At 30.0% G+C, this 25,097-nt stretch overlaps 1 protein-coding gene across 1 annotated transcript in view; it reads right to left on the bottom strand.

Moving 5' to 3' along the window:
* LOC142318441 (nose resistant to fluoxetine protein 6-like) overlaps positions 1–25,097 on the bottom strand; it is a 61,706-nt gene that overhangs the window by 33,675 nt on the left and 2,934 nt on the right. Inside the window, exons 2-7 of the mRNA XM_075355028.1 lie at positions 21,876–22,227; positions 19,709–19,785; positions 14,767–14,963; positions 7,257–7,417; positions 5,996–6,164; positions 2,820–3,010 (exon numbers count right to left, since the gene is read on the bottom strand). Coding sequence (XP_075211143.1) covers positions 2,820–3,010; positions 5,996–6,164; positions 7,257–7,417; positions 14,767–14,963; positions 19,709–19,785; positions 21,876–22,227 — 1,147 coding nt within the window. The remainder of the gene's footprint in view (positions 1–2,819; positions 3,011–5,995; positions 6,165–7,256; positions 7,418–14,766; positions 14,964–19,708; positions 19,786–21,875; positions 22,228–25,097) is intronic.

The raw sequence follows: 25,097 nt of genomic DNA, 5'->3' as shown, positions 1-25,097 counted from the left end.
CCATCTATTTTACCAATGTTCATTTCTCTTTCCACTTCTGAACACTTTTCTTTAATCCACTCTTCTTTCGCCAGTTTGCACTTCCTGTTTATAGCATTTCTTAATTGCCGATAGTTCCTTTTACTTTCTTCATCACTAGCATTTTTATATTTTCTACGTTCATCCATCAGCTGCAATATATCGTCTGAAACCCAAGGTTTTCTACCAGTTCTCTTTATTCCGCCTAAGTTTGCTTCTGCTGATTTAAGAATTTCCTTTTTAACATTCTCCCATTCTTCTTCTGCATTTTCTACCTTATCTTTTTTACTCAGACCTCTTGCGATGTCCTCCTCAAAAATCTTCTTTACCTCCTCTTCCTCAAGCTTCTCTAAATTCCACCGATTCATCTGACACCTTTTCTTCAGGTTTTTAAACCCCAATCTACATTTCATTGTCACCAAATTATGGTCGCTATCAATGTCTGCTCCGGGGTAAGTTTTGCAGTCAACGAGTTGATTTCAAAATCTTTGCTTTACCATGATATAATCTATCTGATACCTTGCAATATCGCCTGGCTTTTTCAAAGTGTATATTCTTCTATTATGATTTTTAAATTGGGTGTTGGCAATTACTAAATTATACTTCATGCAAAACTCTATAAGTCGGTCCCCTCTTTCATTCCTTTTGCCCAGCCCGTATTCACCCACTATATTTCCTTCCTTGCCTTTTCCAATGCTTGTATTCCAATCTCCAACTATTATTAAATTTTCATCTGCTTTTACGTGTTTAATTGCTTCATCAATCTCTTCGTATACACACTCTACCTCATCATCATCATCATGGGCGCTTGCAGGCATATACGTTAACAATCGTTGTCGGTTTAGGTTTTGATTTTATCCTTATTACAATGATTCTATCGCTATGCGTCTTGAAATACTCCACTCTCCTCCCTATCTTCTTGTTCATCACGAGACCTACTCCTGCCTGCCCATTATTTGACGCCATTATTTTTCTATAAGGTGTAATTTTTCATTCAAATCAGCCAAATGAGTTAAGTTTAGGGTGGTATGGTATCATTTTTAACATAGTGTGGGCAGAGTTCCCTTTCAGTTTGTCTGATTATATAGCAGAGCTACTTTAGTTTCGCCTATTTAAGTAGTTCACGTTTGATATATTTGTACTGTGTAGCTGATATGCTGATCATATCTGTACTTGGTAGCAATTCTACTTATGTTTGCTTTTTGCTTTGAAATTCATAGCCAGATTAATTTTCTATAATGGTTGTTGATTATCAAAACTGAACGATGGTGGAAAGTTTGGTATTAATTTTGTTTTAACCATTTATCACTCTTCTAAGTATTCATTTATCTCCTAGTTTCTGATTCGATTTAGGTATTAAAAAACTCATTGGGCACCTATATGGCTTACTGCAAACATATTCTACTAACAGTACTGATTGTTTGATATTTGTTTTTTTGTAGCTATTGATAGTCTTTTCAAAGTTTTGGTAGGATAAGTCCAACCAAAACTTTTCACTTGTGTTGAGTGAATATATTTTTTCTGAGAAATAAATGGTCTAATTTCTCTTTCACAAATTTATTTAGGTTTTAAAATAAATAATGTGTTCTGTTATTATAAGCATTAAGAATGTTTTCTATGTTAGACATTTTTATGGTTTGTATGTATATAATATTCGTAACATAAATCTTTGAAAATTTTTAATCTTAACTATTTCCTTTATAAATTATTCCTAGCAATTTTCATTTTCTATCAGTCTATTTAATTTTCTTAAAAAGCAAAGAGTTGATGACTATATTACAAAGGATAGCTATACCAGGTTGGATTTTGTGAATGTAATATTTCTGGACATTTCCTCTGAAATTTTGTTATAAACATTTATTATGGTCGTTTACTTTTTCTTTTTGTCATACTGATTAGTTCTTGGTTGAGCATTGTGTAAATAAGTGTAACAGCACCTACACATAAAATGTCAATTGAAAGAAAGATATTAAAAATTACTCAAAAACATTGTTGAAGTCGTACTGAAAAATACTATTTGTTGGTAACAGGATATTGGAGAGTAGAGATTTTTATTATTAATTATTACATTTTAAGTTCAACAAAATTCTGGCTAAAATATCACTCAGACATAACCAGTTCAACAAGTGTTCACATATGATTACATAAATTCTGATGTATTGCAAAAAAAAACAGTTACCCTTCTTACATCTAAGTTGCAAATAAATTGTATTTCCTTCTCAATGAATAATTTGTTCATTGAATTAGGTTAATGCTATTATATTAAAAGGCCATTCTTATTTTATAAAATTTTCAGTATAGTGTAAAATTTTCTTTATTTTCATTTACTGACAATGTATAAATAATGTTCACACTAATGTAAATTGAGTTCTAAATAAAAGGCTGGCAAAATGTTTCTATAGAGTCAGGCACAGTATGTGGCAGAAACATGAACTGAGGAAAAAAGATGGGATAGAAGTGCTACAAATGAAGATTTTGAAAAGAATAGAGAAAATAAAATAGATAGATAAAAAGAAGAAATGCAGAGCTGGTGAAAGGTGTTGGAGAATAGAGAAAAGTAATTTAAATAATAATAATTATTGTAATAATAATAATAATAATTTAAGATTGGTGGAAGATTGGCGGGCATGGAATCTGGCTATGTGCTTGAATCTACCAAACCACAGAAAACACATCATCAGCAGCATTATAATAATAAATGTGTACATTAAATTTTCTATTGTATAAGAATATTAAGTAAAATAAGGCAGCATATTTAAAGTTGTAATATTTTATTTAGATTAAATAGAACTGCAACATACCCTATGATGAAATATCCAGCTAATGTATGGTTATAGTAAGGTTGAAGAATTGAAATTACAACAGAAACACCAATCAAACCACTGAGAAAATATCGCATTGTCCAAGGATGATGCATTAAAGGATAAAGCAATATTGGTGACAACCAAAACAATTGCATATCAACTGAAGTATACCATGTCTGTGCTGCACACTGAAATATACCAAACAATTAAAGACATTTTAAACATTACATAATTACTGTTAATCGTTTCAACCTGATATAAGTACAATAATCTTCCTATTGAATAGAAGTTATTAATGTAATACATTCTTTGAAAATAGAATAAGGTTAAATTAATGAAATAGAAAAATTCAATAACTGCTGGACTGTTTTGAATTTCATAGTAAATCTTGTTCTTTAAGAGGTTGCCATTTTAAACGAATGAGATTTAGGAAAAAGGTTTAATTTTGATTTTTAATTAATCAAAATCAAGTGATCTGTTTTTGAGATATTATTTATTTAATCAAAAATGTTGCTACCTTAACACAATTTTTGGTGGGGGGAATTTAAAAGCTTTTTTTTATAAAGTGTGTTATTCTATATCCTTTCTTTTTGGGTGGGATTCTGGATGAAAGATTATTTAGATTTTACTTCTCAGAGTGAAGTGAATAATGGATATACAAAACACTGTTTCAAGAACTTGACTGAAAGTGGTTCATTGTTACTGAAGTTATTACACAATGTACACACCAACAAATTTAATTTCAGTTGCTAAAGTAATAAAATTTAGCTTTTAATGACAAACAACCCAAATTTAAATTTAATGTGCCTGCAAATAGTTCTTACATGTGACAAAGTGTTTACAACCAGTTGTGTTCATCCTAATTGCAGTTACACAATATCCCTCACATAATCATTTAATTTTAGAACTATAAATCTGCACTCTGATGCACTCAACGCTAATATCACCTGAAAATTATGCAGAATTTAACAGTTTAAAATCCAGATGAACAATGTAGTCTGAATTACTCATGAAATAAATTAATAAAAGTAAAACACAAAAATAATGATAAGAAGAATATAGTAACAACGATTAAAAATCTAAAAAAAAAAATATATTACACTACTGCATATATAATCAATGAGTCTGTAAAAGAGACAACTCACAGTAAAGCAGAATACAAGATAGAATGAATGGAACACAATGAACCCTTCCACACAGTCATTTGGTAATAAACTAAATTATCCTGACTCCACATAGTTCTACAATGTGTAACCAATATACGATGAAAAAATATACACCACCTTAAGAGTTGACACTTCTAATTAACACAGATAATATTTGCCATCCACATAGTAGAAAAAAATCATAGATATAGCTAATTTGTATTAATAACAACCTAGGTATTTGATGTATGCACAAAAAGTGGACCACAACCTAAAAATTTTGAAATTCACAAAAAATACATGACAGCAATATACTAAGTAGAATGTTTAAATTTAATATACATTTGATCACATTCTAATTAAGTGTTTTTAGAACTCTAAACAAGCTTATAATAAGGTTACTTGCAACAAGAGAAGCACCAATGTTATTTGTGATGGCTACAAATGTCATTAAAAACATTTCCATGTAATTATAAAAAATTGTGTCTATAAAGTTTAAATTTGGTACAAGAAGATATGAAAAAATGTAGTGTTTAAATATGGTTAATAATTAAATAATTACATTCTCGAGGGGGACTCTTTTAAAATTATTTCAAAGAGGTGGAACCCACCCACTCCGCTACACCTACCCCGAATCAAATATCTTAAATAGCAATTGTAAAATTTAATTACATTAATTGACAACCCAAAAAAAATAATGAATTTCAGTGAAAAGAAAATTAAAATCAATTCACCTCTTCGCTTGGTAGGTACAAAAAACAATTTGGGGTAGTAATTTTTTTTAAATTTCAGTCCAACAAAAATAACTATAAAATTACATGATATTACTTCTTAAACCATTTCAAATAATCATAATCTGTGGATTAAAACTGTGAAAATTATTTTTTAAATTATCAACACAAAATTTCGCCCTTAAATGTTTTCTAATTTTAACCTGTTATAACAAAGTAATTAATTTTTCAACATGTTGCCAGCATGGAAGAGGTACCTTATATTAGTTTTTCATATATTTACTGGTATATTTTTTCAATGCTGAAAAAACGTAAAACCCATATTTTTAAGAAGAAGAGATGATATATGTTGGGTCGTCAGTAACACTGTATCCCATCGTAACAAAAAAACCACATTTTTAATCATAACTTCAATATCAGTGAACCAATTTTTATTTTATTTGTATCAAACTACTTGTCATTCATAGGGTCTTCTAATGAGTTGTCACAAGCTATATCATCTCATTTAAAAAAAAAAAAAGTTTTCAATTCTTGAAAATTTAGTAAACATTTAAGGGCGAAATTTTGTATTTGTAATTTAAAAAATAATTTTCACAGTTTTAATCCACAGATTATGTTTATTTTAAATGGTTTAAGAAGTAATACTGTATAATTTTATATTTATTTTTGTTAGACAGATTTAAAAAAAGTACTACCCCCAAATGGTTTTTCGCACCTATTTAGTGAAGGGGTGAACGGATTTTAATTTTCTTTTCATCAAAATTCATTAATTTTTTGGGTTGTCAATTAATGTAATTAAATGTTGCAATAGCTATTTAAGATATTTGAGTTGGGGTAGGTGTAGCGGAGTGGGTGGATTCCACCCCTTTCAAAATAATTTTAAAAGAGTCCCCCTCGAGAATGGTATACATGCCAGCAAACAAAAATATGATGGGACTGACAGCAGAATAATAAATGTGGTAACTTTTCAAATGATCACCCAGTGTATGTATAATACAATTACTTTTGCTATTGTTTAAAATAATGCAAGCTATATTTTAATATTAGCTTATTTACAAACAACATAAATTTTCAAATTGACTGCTTAATATGCTGAAGAAGAATGCAATCTGTGCAAGAAGCCTGAGAACCAGTGGAATGTATATCCAGTACATAAAAAAATTATCATCTGAACATATTATGTCATAATATCTGCTGCAGGTTATACCTAAAAAATTTCACAGCTTAATCTTTTGAAAACACTAAAATAAATTAAATTATGATTTCAAATAAGTGAACACACTTTATTTTTACATACCATATTTTCTGAATCATAGTAATTATTAATGTAGATGAGTGATGCCCACCAGTTTTTTACACACGGTTTCTTTATTACATCATAGTAAAGAGAACAAAGTGGACCATCACATAACCTGTCAGAGAGTGTGGCATAAAATAATACAAGTCCAGCCAAAGCTGGTGTCAACCTGAAATTATAATTTAAAAAATACATATTAAGTAACACTGGGAAATTTCTAATATCTATGTTATTTCTTTATAAATAACTGTTATTTTGTTGATCTAGAAAGTATGTCATTTGTAATGTCTTTCCAGCTAGTAAGATAATTTCATCAGCACATCAACATTTTAGTTGAACACAAAATACAATAATAGTGATAGATGCTGGATAATAGTATTTTTTTTATTGTTATATCTTCATTAGGTAAATAGATACCCTTCAATTGTTAATGTATTGTGCAGCAACAAAAAAAGAAGCATTTAAGTTTGTGCTTCAAATTTAAGTTGTTATAAAATATAACTTATTTACAATAAGTTATCATTATTGAAATTTTAGATTTGCTAATTATGTTAACAGTGAGCAGAAGCAATCAAGAAAAGAAAGCAGTTTTTTTAACTTATTACTTTATTACTTGGTTGGTTTCATTAAGGGAAGAGGAATAATGAAACCATGCTTACCACAGAGATGATTGGAAAAGTGGAAGATTTAGGAAATACACGAATAGCAAGAATGAGAAAGCAAGAAGCTCTAAAGAAAATTGACTTATGAATTAGCAAGAGTAATGTAGAAGGCAAATGGAAAAGTGGCTCAGATACAAAAGATTTAGAAAGAAAAGGAAAGGAACAGTATGAACGAATGAAATAATAAAAATAAAAACAGAAACACAATATAAATGGAAAAGAGTGTATTCATTAAAAAAAATTGATAATAGAAATGGCAAGTGTTATGCAAGGAAGAAGATACATATAAAAAAACAAAGGAATGCATGGAAGAATTATACTAATCAAGTAGAAAACCACACAATTGTTATAGAAGATAGGATTGAAATGAATTAGATGAAGTAGGAGGAACAATCTTAAAATTTGAATTTATTCATGCAATAAAAGATATGAAGAATGGAAAAGCTATATATATATATATATATATATATATATATATATATAATTATTGCTAACAGAAATTATTAAGTTTCTGAAGTAGTAGTACAAGAGATGGTGAAACTGCATAATAGAATCTATAAGAGTGAAATAGTCTTGCTTGTGGTCTTGTTTATTCTTACCTCATATAGCGATGCAAGCAAAATTTCACTACATTGAAGCTCTTTTCTTTATTAATTTTCTTCAAAAATGTGTATGATACTAACATTCCACTTATTACAAAAAATGTGTCAACACAAACAAAACCATTTGTAATCAAAACACGGCTCCAGTTTTGAATAATCTGTAAAATATTATTAAGTATGCGTTAACTTTTTAAAATTAAACTACTTTTAACCCATTCAATCCCAAATTTTCAATTACAAGAAAAAAATATTTTTTCTTTTGCACTGAAGAATATTTCTTGCTACTATGATAGGAAGTATTCTGCTAATTGGTATTCTAATAACTGGTATCATAGCTGCCTGCTTAAATAAAGCACAAGAATCCTTTAATTTCTGTAAGGTATTTGTTTGTAAAAAAGAGAATAGAAATTTTTAATAACATTACTGTTACGTTTTCATCCTTCTTGCCGACGGGTGCTGAAATCTAGCGGTGGCTAGGATGCCCACAACAAACTATGGTCGCCAGACATCACGCGACTCTACGTCACTAGCTGCTCCCTCGAGCACAGTACGTAGCGCCTTATACCAGTCTACACTCATACCTGACCCAAGGCGGTCGTGTCCGGATGGACTCTCTCAATCTTTGTTCGAATGAACATTATTTTAAGTTTCATTTATCTTATGTTTGCTATCTTTAACGTTAAGTTATAAGTTGCAGGAGTTATGTTACAAAATTATTTTAAACCGCCAAGACGGCGTACAATTAAACAATCCTTCAGTAATCAACTAGGTGTTGTCTTCATTCATCACCTATGAACACATACAGTCCACCCTCGCTCTAAAGTCTACCACAATGTTGTTGAATAACGGCGTCCCGTCGACGTCGCAACAATTACTATTGTTAATGATAAAATTAGCAAAAACGTCATCGTTAAATACAGTTAAGAAAGAGAGATCTTTATACTCACGACATATTATGTGCAGGAACATGTTTGTATTAGTGCTTTATATTCTTTTGACACACATGTTACAGTTAGTAAATGAAAATAACATTTGCGCTATGCAATTAAATAAATTTGTAGAGGGCATCAACATCTTAGCGTGAACACAACGATGCGCAGTAGAACAACTTGTGTATTTGTGGAGGGGAAGGCGACCATCGGTAGCATTTATGTCTAGTGCTTCGCTTGGTTGTAATAAAATAGTATTACTTTTTGTTAAAACAGTATTTTTCAATACTCCTTTCACAGTGTGAAAAGTGTATTTTCAATACACTTTTGCAGTTGGTGTATTTTCAGTTAGAAATATATTGTACAGAATTACGGTGTGCAATGCCTCAACCAAGATCTAGTTGTAGATTGGGACGAGGAGTGGTTATAAGAAGCCAGACTAAATATATTGTAATGAACGACTACAAAAAAATTTCAGTAGAAAATCCCGATATCTTACGTTCATAAACACAAGCTCGCGGTGCTGAATTATGTGGCATATCATTTCACATGGTGCAAAATATTGTAACTGAAAAAAAACTTGATGAAAATGAAAGTTGCACTACTACACCAGGAAAATCTTGAAAAAGAATAAACAAAAAAGTTAGCATCTATGATTTTCAAAGATGTCAATTAAGGGACACGTAATTTTCATAAACGCCATAAAAAATTACCGACGTTAAATAATTTGTTAGCGGTTTTGAAAACAGAACATATAGATTTGGATTTCAAATTTACGCGTTAAGAAAAATTTTATGGAATATGGGTTTTAGGTGGAAAAAGACTGCTGATGACAGAATGTTAGTGGAAAAACACGACATTCGTTTAAAAAGCGTAAATTACTTACAAAATTTACAGAGGTTTAGAAACGATGGCCGGGTAATTATTTTTCTGATGAGTTCTACAGTTCTTCCGTGACCGGTCAGAATACAACTTGACAAAACAAAACATGAAGAAACAGAACAAGGGAAAAACAGAACATATATTTACATTCGTCTAATTTCAGTTGATTAAAGAAAATACGTGTTTATTTTTTGACTATTGAGGGAATAATTAGAGAAATACTTATTCATATAAGCAATTTTAATTAAATTTTCTAATGAAATTTATTTAGGATTCTTGACACAAAACAAGTGTTTAAACAAAATAACGAACGCAAATAATAACAAGTAAAGTATTTTATTAAATTATGTTGTATTTAGTCACTTATTTTTATGCCATAATCACAGAATAGGGGAAGAAAAAAATTGTTTATTATTAATTTTATTGTTTAATCATCCTACTGTTTAAATAATGGGCTAAAACGGTTCAGTTTTAGTATGAATACAAATAGACTGTTTGCTAATAAATCCAAAAAAAATTTGTTATAAATTTAAAATCAATTTAGAAATTTAAACAATTTTACCTACAATCATCAAAATAATTGTTCTAGAATGTTGTAGGGGTTTTTTTTTTGTTTAACCTCCGGGGACCACCGTTAGATATTGCTTCAGAAGATGAGATGAACGATTTGTAGCGAATGTAAAAATGCCATGCTTGACCGGGATTCGAATCCGGGACAGGCATGGCATTTTCACACACGTTACAAATCATTCATCTCATCCTCTGAAGCAATACGTAACAGTGGTCCCCGGAGGTTAAAAAAAATGTTATAGTATGAAAAACTTAACTGTAAGTAAAATTACAAAATTTAAACACTATCAGGCACTAAAATACTCTTTAAAATATTTTATTGGTTTTTGAAAGATAAATATAATAAAATACAGGTAACTTTATTAAAATCCTATTAGAAAGATTACGGATTAATAATTCCACAAACCTATTACACGGATTTTAATGTGCTTTTCAAAGAAATGAAAATACTACCTGTCATTACATCACAAATTCTCAATTCGAATTTTTAAATTTTCATTTTACTTCGTAACATAGACAATTGCCAGCAATAAGTCCGGCCAAAGAAAATCTAGTTACGGTATTTTTACAGTTTTTATATCACCGTATTCTATCAACAGTTCTGCATAATTAAAACCCACATTTATTAAAATCAGTCGATAATGAATAAATTGATTAATTATTTTGAATATTTGAATAAAGGTGTAGTAACATCAAAAATTTTCAGCAATAAATCCGGCCAAAGAAAATCTACTTAAGGTATTTTTACAATTTGTATACGTTATATTCTATTAGCAATTCTGCAAAATTAAAATCCACATTTATTAAAATCGGTTGATAATTAACAAAGTTATTAATTAATTTCAGCAATAAATCCGGCCAAAGAAAATCTACTATATTATTTTTCATAACAAAAATTATTCTACTAAAAATGAATCGTTTTGTTCTTTTATTCTAGGATGTTTTACGTTAGAATTGTTTTACTAAGGATTTACTTTAGTTAGGATTTCTACGCCGAATTGCCAATCTTCAACCGTATATTTTTATTATTCATTATTTAATTTTTTATGTACTTTTTTATATTATTATTTATTGAATTTATGTTTATATTTATTTATTAAGTAGGTACAAAATAAATGTTTCAGTACTCCTTTTCTCTTCTTTTTGATTTTTTTTTTTAAATTCAGGAAAGATCAATTATTTTATTTTTTCTCGTTTATTTATGTTATTTAATGACATTTCACGGCTTTGTTTAGTCACTTCTTCAGATTTATATATTTTAGGTTAGACCTTCGCGTTATAATAAAAAACCAATCGACAAATAATCATCAAGAGGTCAGGAATTATAACAAAAAATTCAGTAAGTAGTTCCAGAAAGTAGCAAAAATGTTTTGTAAGTACAACACTGGTTTATCAAAAAAGTAATAATAAATATATGATAATAATCGTTCATTTATTAAATCTTTAATAAAAATTATGAAAGTTAGTGTTCGATATTTTAATTTTGATTCAACAAAAAATTATAGTTAATGGAAATATTGTTTTTATAGAATAACTTTATCAGATTCAGTGAAATGATACTAAAGATTATTTTTTAAGATATCAGACCATTAATTTAGTATTTATAAAAAACAAACTAAATGACAAAATAAAAATAATAACTGATATTTGTTCTTTCCTATTCTGCCATTATGGGATAAATATTAATTATTAAATACAAAATTAATAAATAAATTACTTTAATAATAAATAAATAATATAATATTACTTATATGTTCTTTACTATATTTAACACTTGTTTTGTGTCAGGAATCCTAAATAAATTTCATTAGAAAATTTAATTATAATTATATTATACGAATAAGTATTTCTCTAATTATTCCCTTAAAAAAATAAATACTGTATTTTCTTTAATCAATTGAAATTAGACGAATGTAAATATATGTTCTGTTTTTTCATAGTTCTATTTCTTCACTGTTATGTTTTTTCATTATTTTGTTCTTTCGCCGTTCTGTTTTATCATGTTCTGTTCTGTCGTAGAACCATTTATTCAACTCACAAAAAGTTTTGGCTGTACTGATGACTCTGTTCATGCTTACAAGAAACCTACATCGAAAGGACAGAAATTGATAATGGTGCACGCCGGAAGTGAAACTGGAGAAGTCCCTAATGCTCTTTTAATACATTTATATCGGGTCAGAAACAAGGTCATTACCACAACGATATGAATGCCGATAACTATGAAAAATGGCAGAAAACAAAATTGATCCAAATCTTCCATGTCGTTCAGTTTTAGTTTTCGGCAATGCGTCTGACCGTAATAAAAAATTACACCAGTTTCCGAACACAAACTGTAGAAAGCAAATGCTATTAGAATTTTTGCAAACTAGAAATATTCAATGCTCATCCCAGATGTTAAATGTACAACTGATGAAGTTAAATAAAATACGCTACAAACAATTCTATTTTGAAAAAATATTGGAATACTACGGTCAGTGTTTTAAAACTGCCACCATACCATCCTGAAATTAACCCGATCTAGCTGGTTTGGACAACAGTAAAGAATCAGATAGCTGAAGAAAATGTTCTAGCTCGGCAAAATATTGGTGAAGTTAAGCAAATGATAGAACAAAAATTTTCTGAATTAACGGCTGAAAACTGGAAATTATGTTACCATATGCTTTAAAATTTGAAAAAGAGTATTCAGAGACAGATGCAATTGCAGATATGCAAACTGAACATTTTATTATAGTGACTAATGATAGCGATAGTAGTGCCGATGAGCTAAAATATCAGCGACGGTATGGATATGTCATTGACGATGGTGTGGATGGCATTGAGCCACTTGTCTGACTAAACTAAACATGGTTTATTAAAAAAAAAAATAATACAGTATCATTTAAAATCTACCAAATCAATACTATCCATTTTTCCTTTCTGAAAAATAAAATTGAGAATTTAAAAATAAAAGAATAAATAAAAAAATGTAAAATGAAAATTTCGTAAAAAAATAACAAACAACAGCGCGCCTAGTAGCCATTCCTCACCTTTCTTTCTTTTTCCTGTTTAGCCTCCGGTAATTACCTTTCAGAGGATGATATGTATTAATTCAAATGAAGTGTAATCTTGTACACTCTCAGTTCGACAATTCCTGAGATATGTGGTTAATTGAAACCCAACCACCAAAGAACACCGATATCCATGACCTAGTATTCAAATCCGTGTAAAAATAACTGGCTTTACTAGGACTTGAACGCTGGAACTCTCGACTTCCAAATCAGCTGATTTAGGAAGACGTGTTCATCAATAGACCAAGTCGGTGTGAGTTAGCCATTCCTCACCTTTTTCTTTCTTTTTCTTGTTTAGCCTCCGGTAATTACCGTTCAGATAATTTTTCTGAGGATGTATGAGTGTAAATGAAATGTAGTCTTGTACAGTCTCAGTTCGACAATTCCTGAGATGTGTGGTTAACTAAACCCCAACCACCAAATAACATCGGTATTTTTAATAAGAAGTCATTCCTCACCTATTTGTATTGAATGCACCGATAGAATGCGTGCGGGCGCAGGCGTTGTATGTGCATAACAGACCCAATCTTATTCCCACCCACCTACCATTCCATGACCATACTGCGCGGTGGTTGCGCTGAGAAAACTTTGTTTTATCTATTCATGGTGTTTGTAAATTTCCAGTCTAGAAAGGATTTCTGAAATCCCGAGTTTTAAGAATAAAAATGGGGTAACAATGAAATTTACAAATTTATTAATGTTTCGGTAAATAATGAAGCTATCAACTGGATTTTTGATGGGTGTAATCTTCATTTGAATATCTGGTACTTTTGCGTTAACCGGCACGCATATTATTTTACATATTGTTTTACCTAATTTTTTTATTATTATATATTTTTATGAATAGCTACGAATTTATTATCGTATATAAATTGTGCGTTAATTAGACGAGGTTAGCGAGCGTATTTACTTTTATACGGATTTTAATACTAGATCGTGGATACGGGTATTTTTTGGTGGTTGGTTTCAACTATGAACACACATCTCAGAAATGGTCGACCTGAGACTGTACAAGACTACACTTCATTTACATTCATACATATTATCCTCATTCATCCTCTGAAGTAATACCGTACGGTAGTTCCGGAGGCTAAACAGAAAAGAATAAAGACCAGAAGTGTAATATTTTCTTTATTATTTAGCAATAAAGCAATGAAGATTAAATAAATCCAGCACTAACAACACTAACAAACACCCTTATGTCTGACAAACTATCATACACAAGGACTTTTCATCAGAAAAGAAAATAATTTATTCCAAATGTGTTATAAGGAATTCAAAAGAAATTTGGAAGATATATGGAATGTAGCTCATCAAGGACAGAAGGGAACTAGAAAGATGATGAATGAGACTATTAAAATTTGTTACAGGAAAATTAAAATTTGATGGATGATAAAGTTTCAAATATAGTAGTAATTTTAAGACTGTTTGTAGAAGAAAGAATTATGGAACAGAATCTTATAAAATAGAAAGAGAGTTTGGTGTTATCTTAAGGAATTCAGGATAAGTTAATTTTGTTACAGAAGTGTTGAATTTTGAATGAAAACTTTGAAAAAGACAAAAATTAATGAAATATGTATAGAATAATAACTGCATTGAGAAAAATATTTGAGCAAAAAATGTAAGAAAGAATAAGTGTATCAAATCAGTCGCATAAATAATTAAAAAAAGAAAGATATTCAAATAATTCATTAACATATTGACTACTGTGTTAATAAAATGTGATATTAAATAAAATTTAATATCAACTGAAGATGCGGTATCCCATGAAAATCGATTCTTGGAAAAAATATTGTAATTTTAACTTATCTATTTACTGTAATTTGGTAGTTTATATTTCATTTAACATTAAAAATGAATTAAATAAATTATAATAGATAATATAATATATAATAAAATTATGAGGTGTAGGAAACTACTTCAAAATCTTTACAGTTACATACGTGTATGATATTTTAGTATAATTAAAATCATTGTGTATTATATACTCAATATGGTGCAATATTATTTTCTCACTTTTCATTATGTTTGTTAAATTTTGGTGAATCATGCAAAAATATTTATATATTATTGACTAACACTGTTCCACTGAAAGAGACCCAATGCAGGTGTCGTATGCAGCTCTAAGAATCTGTGGATAAGAATTATCCAAACCATCATTAAGAAACGTAACCCGTACAAAACACCCATTGACTCGTCATGGCTCTTTACAACATTTAAAAGAAGATGACCATTGGTGTTTAATGAAAAAGATATAATTGCCCCATGAAGTTTATCTGAAAGAAAAATTGTGTATATCAGTTTTGTATTTAGATATATCAGTGAATTTTTTAAAATTAATTAAAAGGAAGAGTATTTAGCGACTATTAGTTAATAAACTTAATTTAATCTCTATTTTTGATTTTGGGGTAGTATTATAAGTATTATAATTTTATTGATGTGTAGCTGCTGAAATAATAAATGAGATAGATTCCCATCAAAGGAGCAATCTACTTCTTAACCATGCTGCTTTTTAAATCTGTCAATACTTCAGAAAATCTGTTGATTAAAAATGTATCTAATTTATTCCATGTTATTCACATGTTCTATTTCTATTAGCCAACTCTCACTTTTCTTTCAATGGACACATTTATGTAAGGATAATAAGTAAATAAAACTGCTTTCCCAACTGATATATTAAGCATGTAATTTACATACAATACACAGATATACTAGTTTTCTCAGGACATCACCTTCCATTTGAACATTTTTCCACAGTTTTCTGGCTGCTTGAGAGACCACTGATAATTCTTTAAAATTTAAGGTTGCTGTATGACTTAAAGACCTCTTTAAAACCTTATCCAATTATTGATTACTAACTAAGACAAATGCTAAACAACTACTACCACAATTACTAACTGCAAAAATGCTAAACAAGCCACAAATATCAGATTTGAACAGAATAAAGAAAATTAAGTCAGCAAAGGAAGATTGATTAAATTGTTAATGTTAACTTACGCTTTAATTTAAACCTATAAAGTAAAAGTTTAGAGACTTTAAATTAAAGATTTACAGATACTAAATTTTAGAGAATTTATTTAGTTCATAAGAAAAAGCTTACCAGACAGTAAAATTGGATTATGAAAATTTGTGGAGGACAAAAAGTATTTGAACTTTTCTGAGATTACTGCCTGACATCATCTTTATTGAGAAAGAATTAGATAATTAAATATTGTTATATTTTCAAAAATAAGCTGGTGTTCAGAAAGTTTTTATGTATAACATGCAGATTCTGTACTGAAAGAAAAAAGTGCTGTGTGATTAAAATACAAATATTTTTGGATTATATTTTCAGATCCTTATTTTTAGATTACAAAAGTTTTTCTAAAAACAAGAATTGTTTTTGTTTGTAATCATTAATTTACCACAGCAGGAAACCTGTATGGTTTATGTATGAAAATATGATTATGACATTTTCAGTATACGATAAATTTCAAGTGTGATTAGGATTCAAACCCAGAACCTTCTAGAACCCAGAACCCCCTATTATACCAAAAAATAAAGAAACACAATGAAAATGTTTTTATATCATCTTCTTCTTGGTGGTTCTGTCTTGCAGCAAGTTTCAACTGGACAGTTTTTCCAATTTTCTTGTTCCTGAGCTTCTCTTTTCATCTGCTAATAACTTCTTTCCTTTCTTATATTCATTGTCATTCCTATATTTCTTTTAAAATTTCCTTGTTTTCCTTCTATTTTCCCTTCAAGTTTCCTAAGTTGTATACAGTCTATTCTCAAAATATGTTCTATAATACATATTCTTCCTCTTTCTTATTGTTTTCAAGATCTTCCTTTCCTCCATATACTCATTTCAAAACTTTCCAGATATTTTTCTTTTTTATTGTCCATGTCTCACATCTGTACAACACCAAGCTGCACATGACGCATTTGGCAAATTCCTTTCTCAATGCTACTGTATTTTCTTTACGGTTAATAGTCCTTTCACCTTCTCAAATGTTCCTTTTTCGATTGCAATTCTGCTTCTCATTTCTTCTGTACAGTTTCCATCCCATTTTACTAAACTGCCTAGGTACCAAAACGACTTCACCTGTTCAATTATTTCTTCATTCAGTACTAATTTAACTTTACCTTCCACCATGCCAATTCTCATAACTTTAGTTTTATTTACATTAATTTTTTTTTCAAATTTTTCACCAATGCTAACAATTCTTTTCACCATTACCTGTAGCTCTTTCTCTGACACAGCTAATACTGATTGATTTTTTTATTTTTTCTACACTACAATACTCCTTGAATTTTTCAAGGCCTTTTTTACCAATTTTCCACATAAACATTAAAAAGTGCTGATGACATACAACACATCTATCATTCTTTCAGTCAGCAGTCTCAGACATCCAGTGGCACCTCATATTCCTCTTCCCTTCCTGAGCCCAAATTAACGATCTCCCACATTTTCCTCTATTTTCTTTTCTACTTTGCCTAATAAAAACTTGGTTATAACCTTTGTGACATAAGAATTACTGTTGTATACTCTAAAAATCTTTTAGTGTTGTTCTTTTTTGCTAGTGGGACTAGAATTGATTGAACTAATTCTTCAGACCAGTTGCCTGTTTTATAGATTCTGTTGATTAGATTTGCTTCCTTTGGAATCATTTTATTTCCCATAACTTTCAAAGTTCAGCCGATATTTTGTCATATCCCGTGACTTTCTTTTCTGTTAAATCTTTTATTGCTTTTTCTCTTTCCCAACTCAAAATTTACAGATTCTCATTTTCTTCATAACACATTTGTTCTCCTCCTCTATACTCAATATTTCCTTATTAGCCTGTAAACATACAATTCCTGCACATATTCTACCCATGCTTGTTTGTTTTGTTCTACATTAGAAGATATTTTACCGTTTTTGTCTACCAGTCCTTGGCTACTTAATTTCCTCTGTAAAAATAAGTAACTCTCTCCATGTTAAATTCTTTACTGTTCTGTATACTTCTTCCATTTTACCTTTCCATTCCATATTTTCTACCTCTTCACATTACTTTTCCATCCATTTCTCTTTTGCCTTATCTGTCAGTCTTCTCAGTTCATTACTTAGTGTTTTATACTTTTCCTTCCCTTCCTCTGAAACATCAAACTTAAAGTTTCTTCTTTCCTCCATCATTCCTAATATATCATCTGTGTCCATTTTCATTATTTTCTTTTTAATACCTACTCCTTCCTTCAAGGTCTCGATATTGCATTCTTAATATTATCCCACTCTTGTGATACAACTTTTCTTTGTATCACATTTTCTAATTTCTCTTCAATCCTATGTAAAAAGTCTTCTCTGGTATTGTTCTTCAACTTACTTACATCTTACTTATTTTCAAACTTGCTTTCTTTTAATGTTTTGCAGTCTTGTTCTAACATCTACGACCAGCAGGTTGTGATCTGTATCTGCATCTACCCCTGGATATATTTTTGCAATCATAACATTATTTTCAAATCTTTGGTTGACTAAAATAAAATCAATTTGGTATGTTGCCTCATCATCAGGATTTTTCATATATACAATTGACGTTGATGGTTATTTTACCAGGTGTTGGAAATCCAGAGTTCATGAACCTCACAAAAATTCTCATCAGCTTCTCTCCCCTTTCATTTATTCTTGTTAGTCCAGAATCATCTACCACATTTTGCCACTTCTCATTTCCAACCACACTATTCCAGTCACCACCCATCATTATTCCTCTAACTTGTTCCTTCCCTTTTTCTTTATATACCTCTCACATCTTTTCATATACCTCTTCTGCGTTTAACGTTTGCATGTATATCTGAATGAGCAGAATATTTACTGGATCACATGAAAATTTGATTGCTGTCACTGATAGGTATGATTTTGATAATATTTTTATCTAGTGTTTTTTAATATATTTTACCCACACCTTTTTCTTTGTGCCAAATCCAAATTTTCTCCTCTCTTATAAATCATCTTCTAATTATAATTCATCTATTCTCCTGTTTCAAATTCATCTTCCCTTTCCGACGTATTTCACTCAATCCTAGGATATATATGTAATGTCTCTCCATTTCTTTTGTTACATTCCTTAACTACCCACTCCTATTAATGGTTTTAACATTCCAGGTTCCTATCCTCATGTTATATATATCTTTCTCGTTCTTCCTTCTTTTGCACTGGTTGGCTGCCGTGAAAAAGTACCCACCTGGAGATACAAATGTTAGCATATTACTTTGGAATAATTAATTTCAAGACTTATAATGCCTTCATATTTCTGTCTAGTGGGACAAGGGATACCCAGAGAGGTATTTAATGCAGTGGTTTTCCATTACCTTCCACATTCCTCTGTTGCTGACCAACTAGTGGCCCTTCTGCCTTTTGAGATGATTTCTCATCTCAAGGGCAAGAGGGTGCCCCTACTTCCATCCACTCATACACCCTCCATAGAGGCTATTGGCACTTGATGAAAGGAATCCTCTTATCCTGGGAGATACTCAGTCCCTGTATTCATTAGCCGTTTACGAATACCATAAATAGCATATAAAATTGTTCCCGCTCTACCATGGGTAGATAAGTATCAGGATTTTTCCTTCACTGAATCCAGGACCCTAAGTCAGAGAGGCTATTTCATATAAAAAGAAAATAAAATCCTCTTAAAACCAAGAATAATGACAGGTTATTGCAACTGAAGTAAGTAATTAATATATAATAATTAGTCATAATTGAAGATACTTTAAATAAACTGTTTGAAAGAATATCAAAACTTATACCTTTTACATTACTTTTCAGAATCTTGGTGAAGAAAATAAGAAGTAAAAAAATAATGTAGCCTATCTGAACTCTATCTGATAAAGTGAACCTTGCTTCTAAAGAGTTAATAATGAATTAGCTATTACTATATGCCATTTATTATCTTGATGAATTATCATAAAATCATAAGTGGGTGATAATTTACTCTAATATATTTTCTCTTTTTTAGTCTAAATATATGTATATATATTTATATGTTTAAATTAAATTAAATTTTACCTGATTCAAATGGTTGAAAAAAACGTTCATATACAGTTGCAATAATGCAGAGTCCCATGATGAGTGTAAATGTTGATCTGTAAATAAAAGAGGCATATGTTATTTTTAATAAGAATGTGCTAAGCATATAGTATTTTTATTAAGAATTGACTTTATTTACCTCTTAAAAAACTATAAAAATCAAATGTTGATTTTTTCATGACATTTTTACATAAAAATACATATTTAAAAATTTGGAAATCAACAAACTTACAATAAGAAGTGTTGTACATTTATGATATACTTCCTTTTTTCTATTGAGAAGTATAAAATTTGAAAAGTGACAAAATATTTTACTCCTTGGAAGCCCATTCCTTATACAGAGGCCAGATTATATAATTTCCATTATTAATAATTGTATGAATGAGGCATGTTCTCCACGTATTGAGTAGATATAAGATTGGTTATATTCATTGTGGGTGTCAAATCTGAATCCATAAATGAAAGTAAATAAAAAAAAAGTATCTTATTCAGACTAGTACTTAATACCTTATGTAGATTATATCGTGCTATTTTATAGGTAAAAGAAACTAAGAAACTAAGGGAAACTAAGAAAACTCTTGATCAGAAAAGTATAATATAATAAACAATTAATTATAATTAATTTATTATAGAATTATTATACATTTTTCTGTTTAGTTTTTATTCTGATAATAAATTCCATAAAATTGATACTTTAACAATTGCATGAAATAAGAATAAAGAAAATAATGGTTCTAAATAAATAAAATAAAATATAAAAAAGAACATAAATACATTTGCAATAACAATTTTCAGTTTAGTCAATTTTATAATTAATTAAATATTTATGTGTCAATATAATAATTTAGAAATTGGGTATTATTAGTAAACTTAGGTCTCTTTACAACTCATAATAAAAAAAAAATGAAATAATTTATATAAAATATTTTTAACAAAGCAGAGTTTATAAAATAGTAAAACATTCTATGTAGGAATGACAAACAGAAATAAAAAAATAATGCTTTCAGTAATATTTAAAAGGATATAACATTAGTATAACTTACATAAATGTAATGATGTTGATCAAATTAAAGATAATAAACAAACAGTTTCAAGTATAGATTACATAGAAATATTAGAAATAAATAGTAGTAAATCTAAATTCCTTTCTAAAGAGAAAATACACATCATAAAGAACAGCAACAAAAATATAATTAATGAACAACTAACATTTGAACAGTTTATGAATGGATTATTGGATTAGTGAAATAATTCATCTAATTTAAATTATCAAACCTTTATTTAAAATTTATTCAAACTGTGGTAAAATAAAATAATAATTTCATTACCTGCCACAGATTGTAATAGGTTTAAAAATATTTACTTACCTTAATAAACCATAAACAGCAATGATATTGATAACTCTATAAAAAAAAGTGGCAAAAACTTGCCAGTGTTGCAAAAACTTATTCTGTTATGATGTAGCATATGCTTGTTAGAGCGTGAATGTGTTCTTGTATCTTTGTGTCATCAATCTCATCATTGCAGTAATTACTCCTATTTTGGAGATGATTATTTCTGTTCCTGGGCTATTTTTGGCAGAGCTCGTCTTTCTTGGATGAAAAGTTTTTGTGTAATTTGAAAATGAGTTGTATTATCTTTATTAATATTTTTAAGTGTTATGATGATTTGTTATGGCATTCAACAGAGATAGAAGTACAGTGAGTTATGTGAGAAGACCGAGTACAGTTTCACATTCTTGTAGTAGGTGATGTATATCACTAAAATTTTTTACTCTAGAAGAGATTTAAATGAATTGGCAGTTTTGTGCTTTATATCTTACAGAAATGCAGGATTACATAAATTATGCTTCAAAGAAAAATGAAAACAAAGTTTGCATAATCCATGAAAAATTTTGCTGTGTATCAATGTTATCATTCATAATTTTTTTCTGAAAAATGAGATCTACCTCCTAAGTACAAAAATAAGAGTGTTAATATTTGTCCTTTTTATTTCCAATACGTATTCATCAATTTATATTCTTACAGAATAGTAATAGAAAATAAAAATAAATGTGAATTAGAAGATAAAAATTAAATTTGTAATGAAGCAGTAACAAAAATTGTAATATTGTACTCAATAATTATGAAATAAGAAAAATACTGACATGGCAAACCAATCACTAATGCTAAATGGTTTTCTATTTCTTGTGAAACAAGTATGTTCTTCAGTTGTAAATGATAAACTCAGATTCATTGGTTTCACTCCAACATTAATAATATTTTGAATATTTTGAGCAGAACAAACTGAAGGAACGCAGAGAGAGTAAGAAACTGGAATTCCTTTTAATGATATGTGGTCTTGAAGAGGTGATGATGTGTCATTCAGCTCTATAATGCAATACTGTCCAACAAATTCATTTTGTGTGTGTATTATTTCCACACATTCATCATAAGAACCCATTTCTTGAATATTTCCTGTCAAGAAGCCTGGTGGTGTACCAGATGATGCATCATACACTATAAAAAAATATATACATATATGTAAATCATATTGTAAGATAGTTTTTAACTTATATGATAATTAAGCTTATTATAAAGGAATTTTGGGTTTTGTAGTTTAGATATTTTTTTAAACATATATATGGTTTTTGATGTATTTTTCTTCTGGTATTTTTCTACCTCTGTTTTTTAGATTTTGTAATATAAGATATAGTTTAATTGATTTGAATATTTTATTTCTGGTGGTTTGTTTGGATTTTTAAATTGGTTGGGCTTTATTTTTGTTAGGTTTACTTTGAATGTTTTTATGATTTTTTTTTGTGTTCATTAGATCTCAAAAAACAAACATTGGAAGAGGAGAGAAAGGTGTTGAAATAAACTATACTATGATTTGCCGATGACTTGGCCCTCCTGTTTTTGAACATGAACGAAGCTTGCTCACAAATTTCTAGCATCAAAAATATACCCCAAAAAGTTGGATTAAGAATCTCTTATGAATAAACAGAAATTATGGCAACTGATTCTCTTTGCAGGAATAAAGTCAAAATTAATGAGGATGAAATTAGACTAGTTAAGCAGTTTAAATATTTAGGGGAAATCATAGACTACAAATTAAAAGAAAGATTCATTTGGCAACCAGAATCTCCGAAATTAGAAAAGCACAAGGTTTCACCTGGCAGACCTACAATAAAAAATGCGTTTCAGTATGCTCTTCGCCATTATAAGAGAGTCGTTCTCCCAGAAGCGCTCTACCCCTGTGAAACTATTTTTCAAATTAAAACAGAATGCAGGATTATCAGAACCTGTTTTAGACAAAAATTACCAGAAGAATGGGGTCCGGTGAATTCCCACTAACGAAACCGTATATAAAGAAATCGACCCGATTATCAGCGCAATGAAGAAGAGAAGAATTTCTTACTTTTTCCACATCTTAAGAATGCCTGAAGGCCGAATTCTGAAACAACTGGTTTTTAGGAATTTGGAAAAGAAAACTTGTGGAAAATACGCCAGAGAAATTAAGAAGGATCTCGTAGACTGAGTATCGAGGACAATTTCGATGAGACAAAAATAAACAACACTGTCAAAGCACACAGATTCTCTACAGAAAAGACCCAAAGACGCATAGTGGAGGTTATAGACAAAATGCGGAAATAAAGATCATCAGACCGTCTTAAAACGTACTAGCAGAACCATAACGTTAAAAGGCATTGCGTTCTTCAAAGAAGACTTGAAATTGATTGACTAACTGGTCCATTGTGGACTCAAAAGAAAAAAACGGCATTTGAAATTAATGAACGATACCTACAGATTCAAACAGTAAACATCGTTATTAATTTATTTATTTGGTCATGCAAAGACAAAAATAGGGTGACCTCAATATTATGTGACAGATAATGAATTTGTAGCATATGAAAAATGCCTGACCAATACTCTCGAACCTGCAATTATTATTCATAACAAAAATTACGAAATATAGGGTATATCTAAATTATCTATTTTTTCACGTTTTTTTTTGAATAGTATTATTTGTTTTTAAACCATATTATTAATAATAGGGCAAAGAGATCAGTCGATACGAATAATTTTTTATTTCATGCAAATAATAAATATTAAGAATTATAAAAATTTTCCATTCATCAGGTTGGATATTCTGAACAATCTAAGCTGAATATCCAAAATGTTTAAATTACTTGTAGATGCTTAACTTTTATCTATGACTTATTCCAACTCCCATTAAAAATACATTTTAAATGATTTACAATTAGGAATAAGCTTTTATCTGCACCATCCTTTATATAATACTTTCTCAGTGAATATAGTTACAATAAGTATATTAAAAAGGAAAGTGTGGTGATCATGGAAAGTATGGCAAAAATAGGATATCGGTTTTTTTCAGATCTTTACGTTGTAGAGTCCAACTAGTTCATCTAAACCAAAAAAAAAACAACATATATATGTACTTGTTGATGTGAATTGCACTGCTTTTGACCTCGTATTTCACAATTGATTTTTATTTATTTATTGTTAAAGAGCACCGAAGCATTTACGGGCGCTGAAGCAGTGTCGGACTCGCCGACAGGTTCCCCAAGATGATATTAGGTGCGTATTGTATCCCTGCGCACTACCGACTAAATCTCCACCCCTGGCTAACCCCTTTCTGTTACAGCTGGTGTGCATTTCATCAAGAAGAGTAAAATACCCATACACACAAATAAACACCACTCAGAAAGTCACACACACGAACAAGATGACACAAGGCAAAACCGGACCACACATGTAACACAATTTAACAGCAACCACAAACTACATACGTAGCTACTACACATCATAAGTTACATCCATCCCCTTAACAACACATTCGTCAAAACTTACTCAACATACAACAGCAACACACACGCACGCACACACACACACACACACACACACACACACACACACACACAATACCATCATAGACACATCCCTCAACAACACACACAGTCGTCATAAACCCTCATTGACATACAACATACCATAGACCACCACAGGACGCAAAAGAGAAGTGCCTTCGACCTCATCACACCCAGACGACCCACACACGTACGGGGGCGTTCAACCGAAAGCATATCCTCCCAAACGCCTTCCGGGACCCCTTCTTTGCCGGCCCCTGCGAGACCCCTTCCAGGCGTAGAACTCCTGCATTACCTTCCTGACCAACATTGCTACGGCCGTCTAATTACTTGCACTCTCAAGCATGATCCGTTGCAGTTCCTCAGGTAAACATGTCCCTTCTGCCTATTGCATGCAATGCTTCACACCTATGATCCTCGAATCTGGGACAGCTGGACAAAATGTGGTATGCTGTCTCATCCACTCTCACAAACGGGCAACATGGGAAGTAATCAAGT

This window comes from Lycorma delicatula, chromosome 1, assembly GCF_047948215.1.
Source record: "Lycorma delicatula isolate Av1 chromosome 1, ASM4794821v1, whole genome shotgun sequence".
Lineage (NCBI taxonomy): Eukaryota > Metazoa > Arthropoda > Insecta > Hemiptera > Fulgoridae > Lycorma > Lycorma delicatula.
The sequence above is the reverse complement of the archived record's forward strand: the minus strand, read 5'-3'. Positions and strand labels throughout refer to the sequence as shown.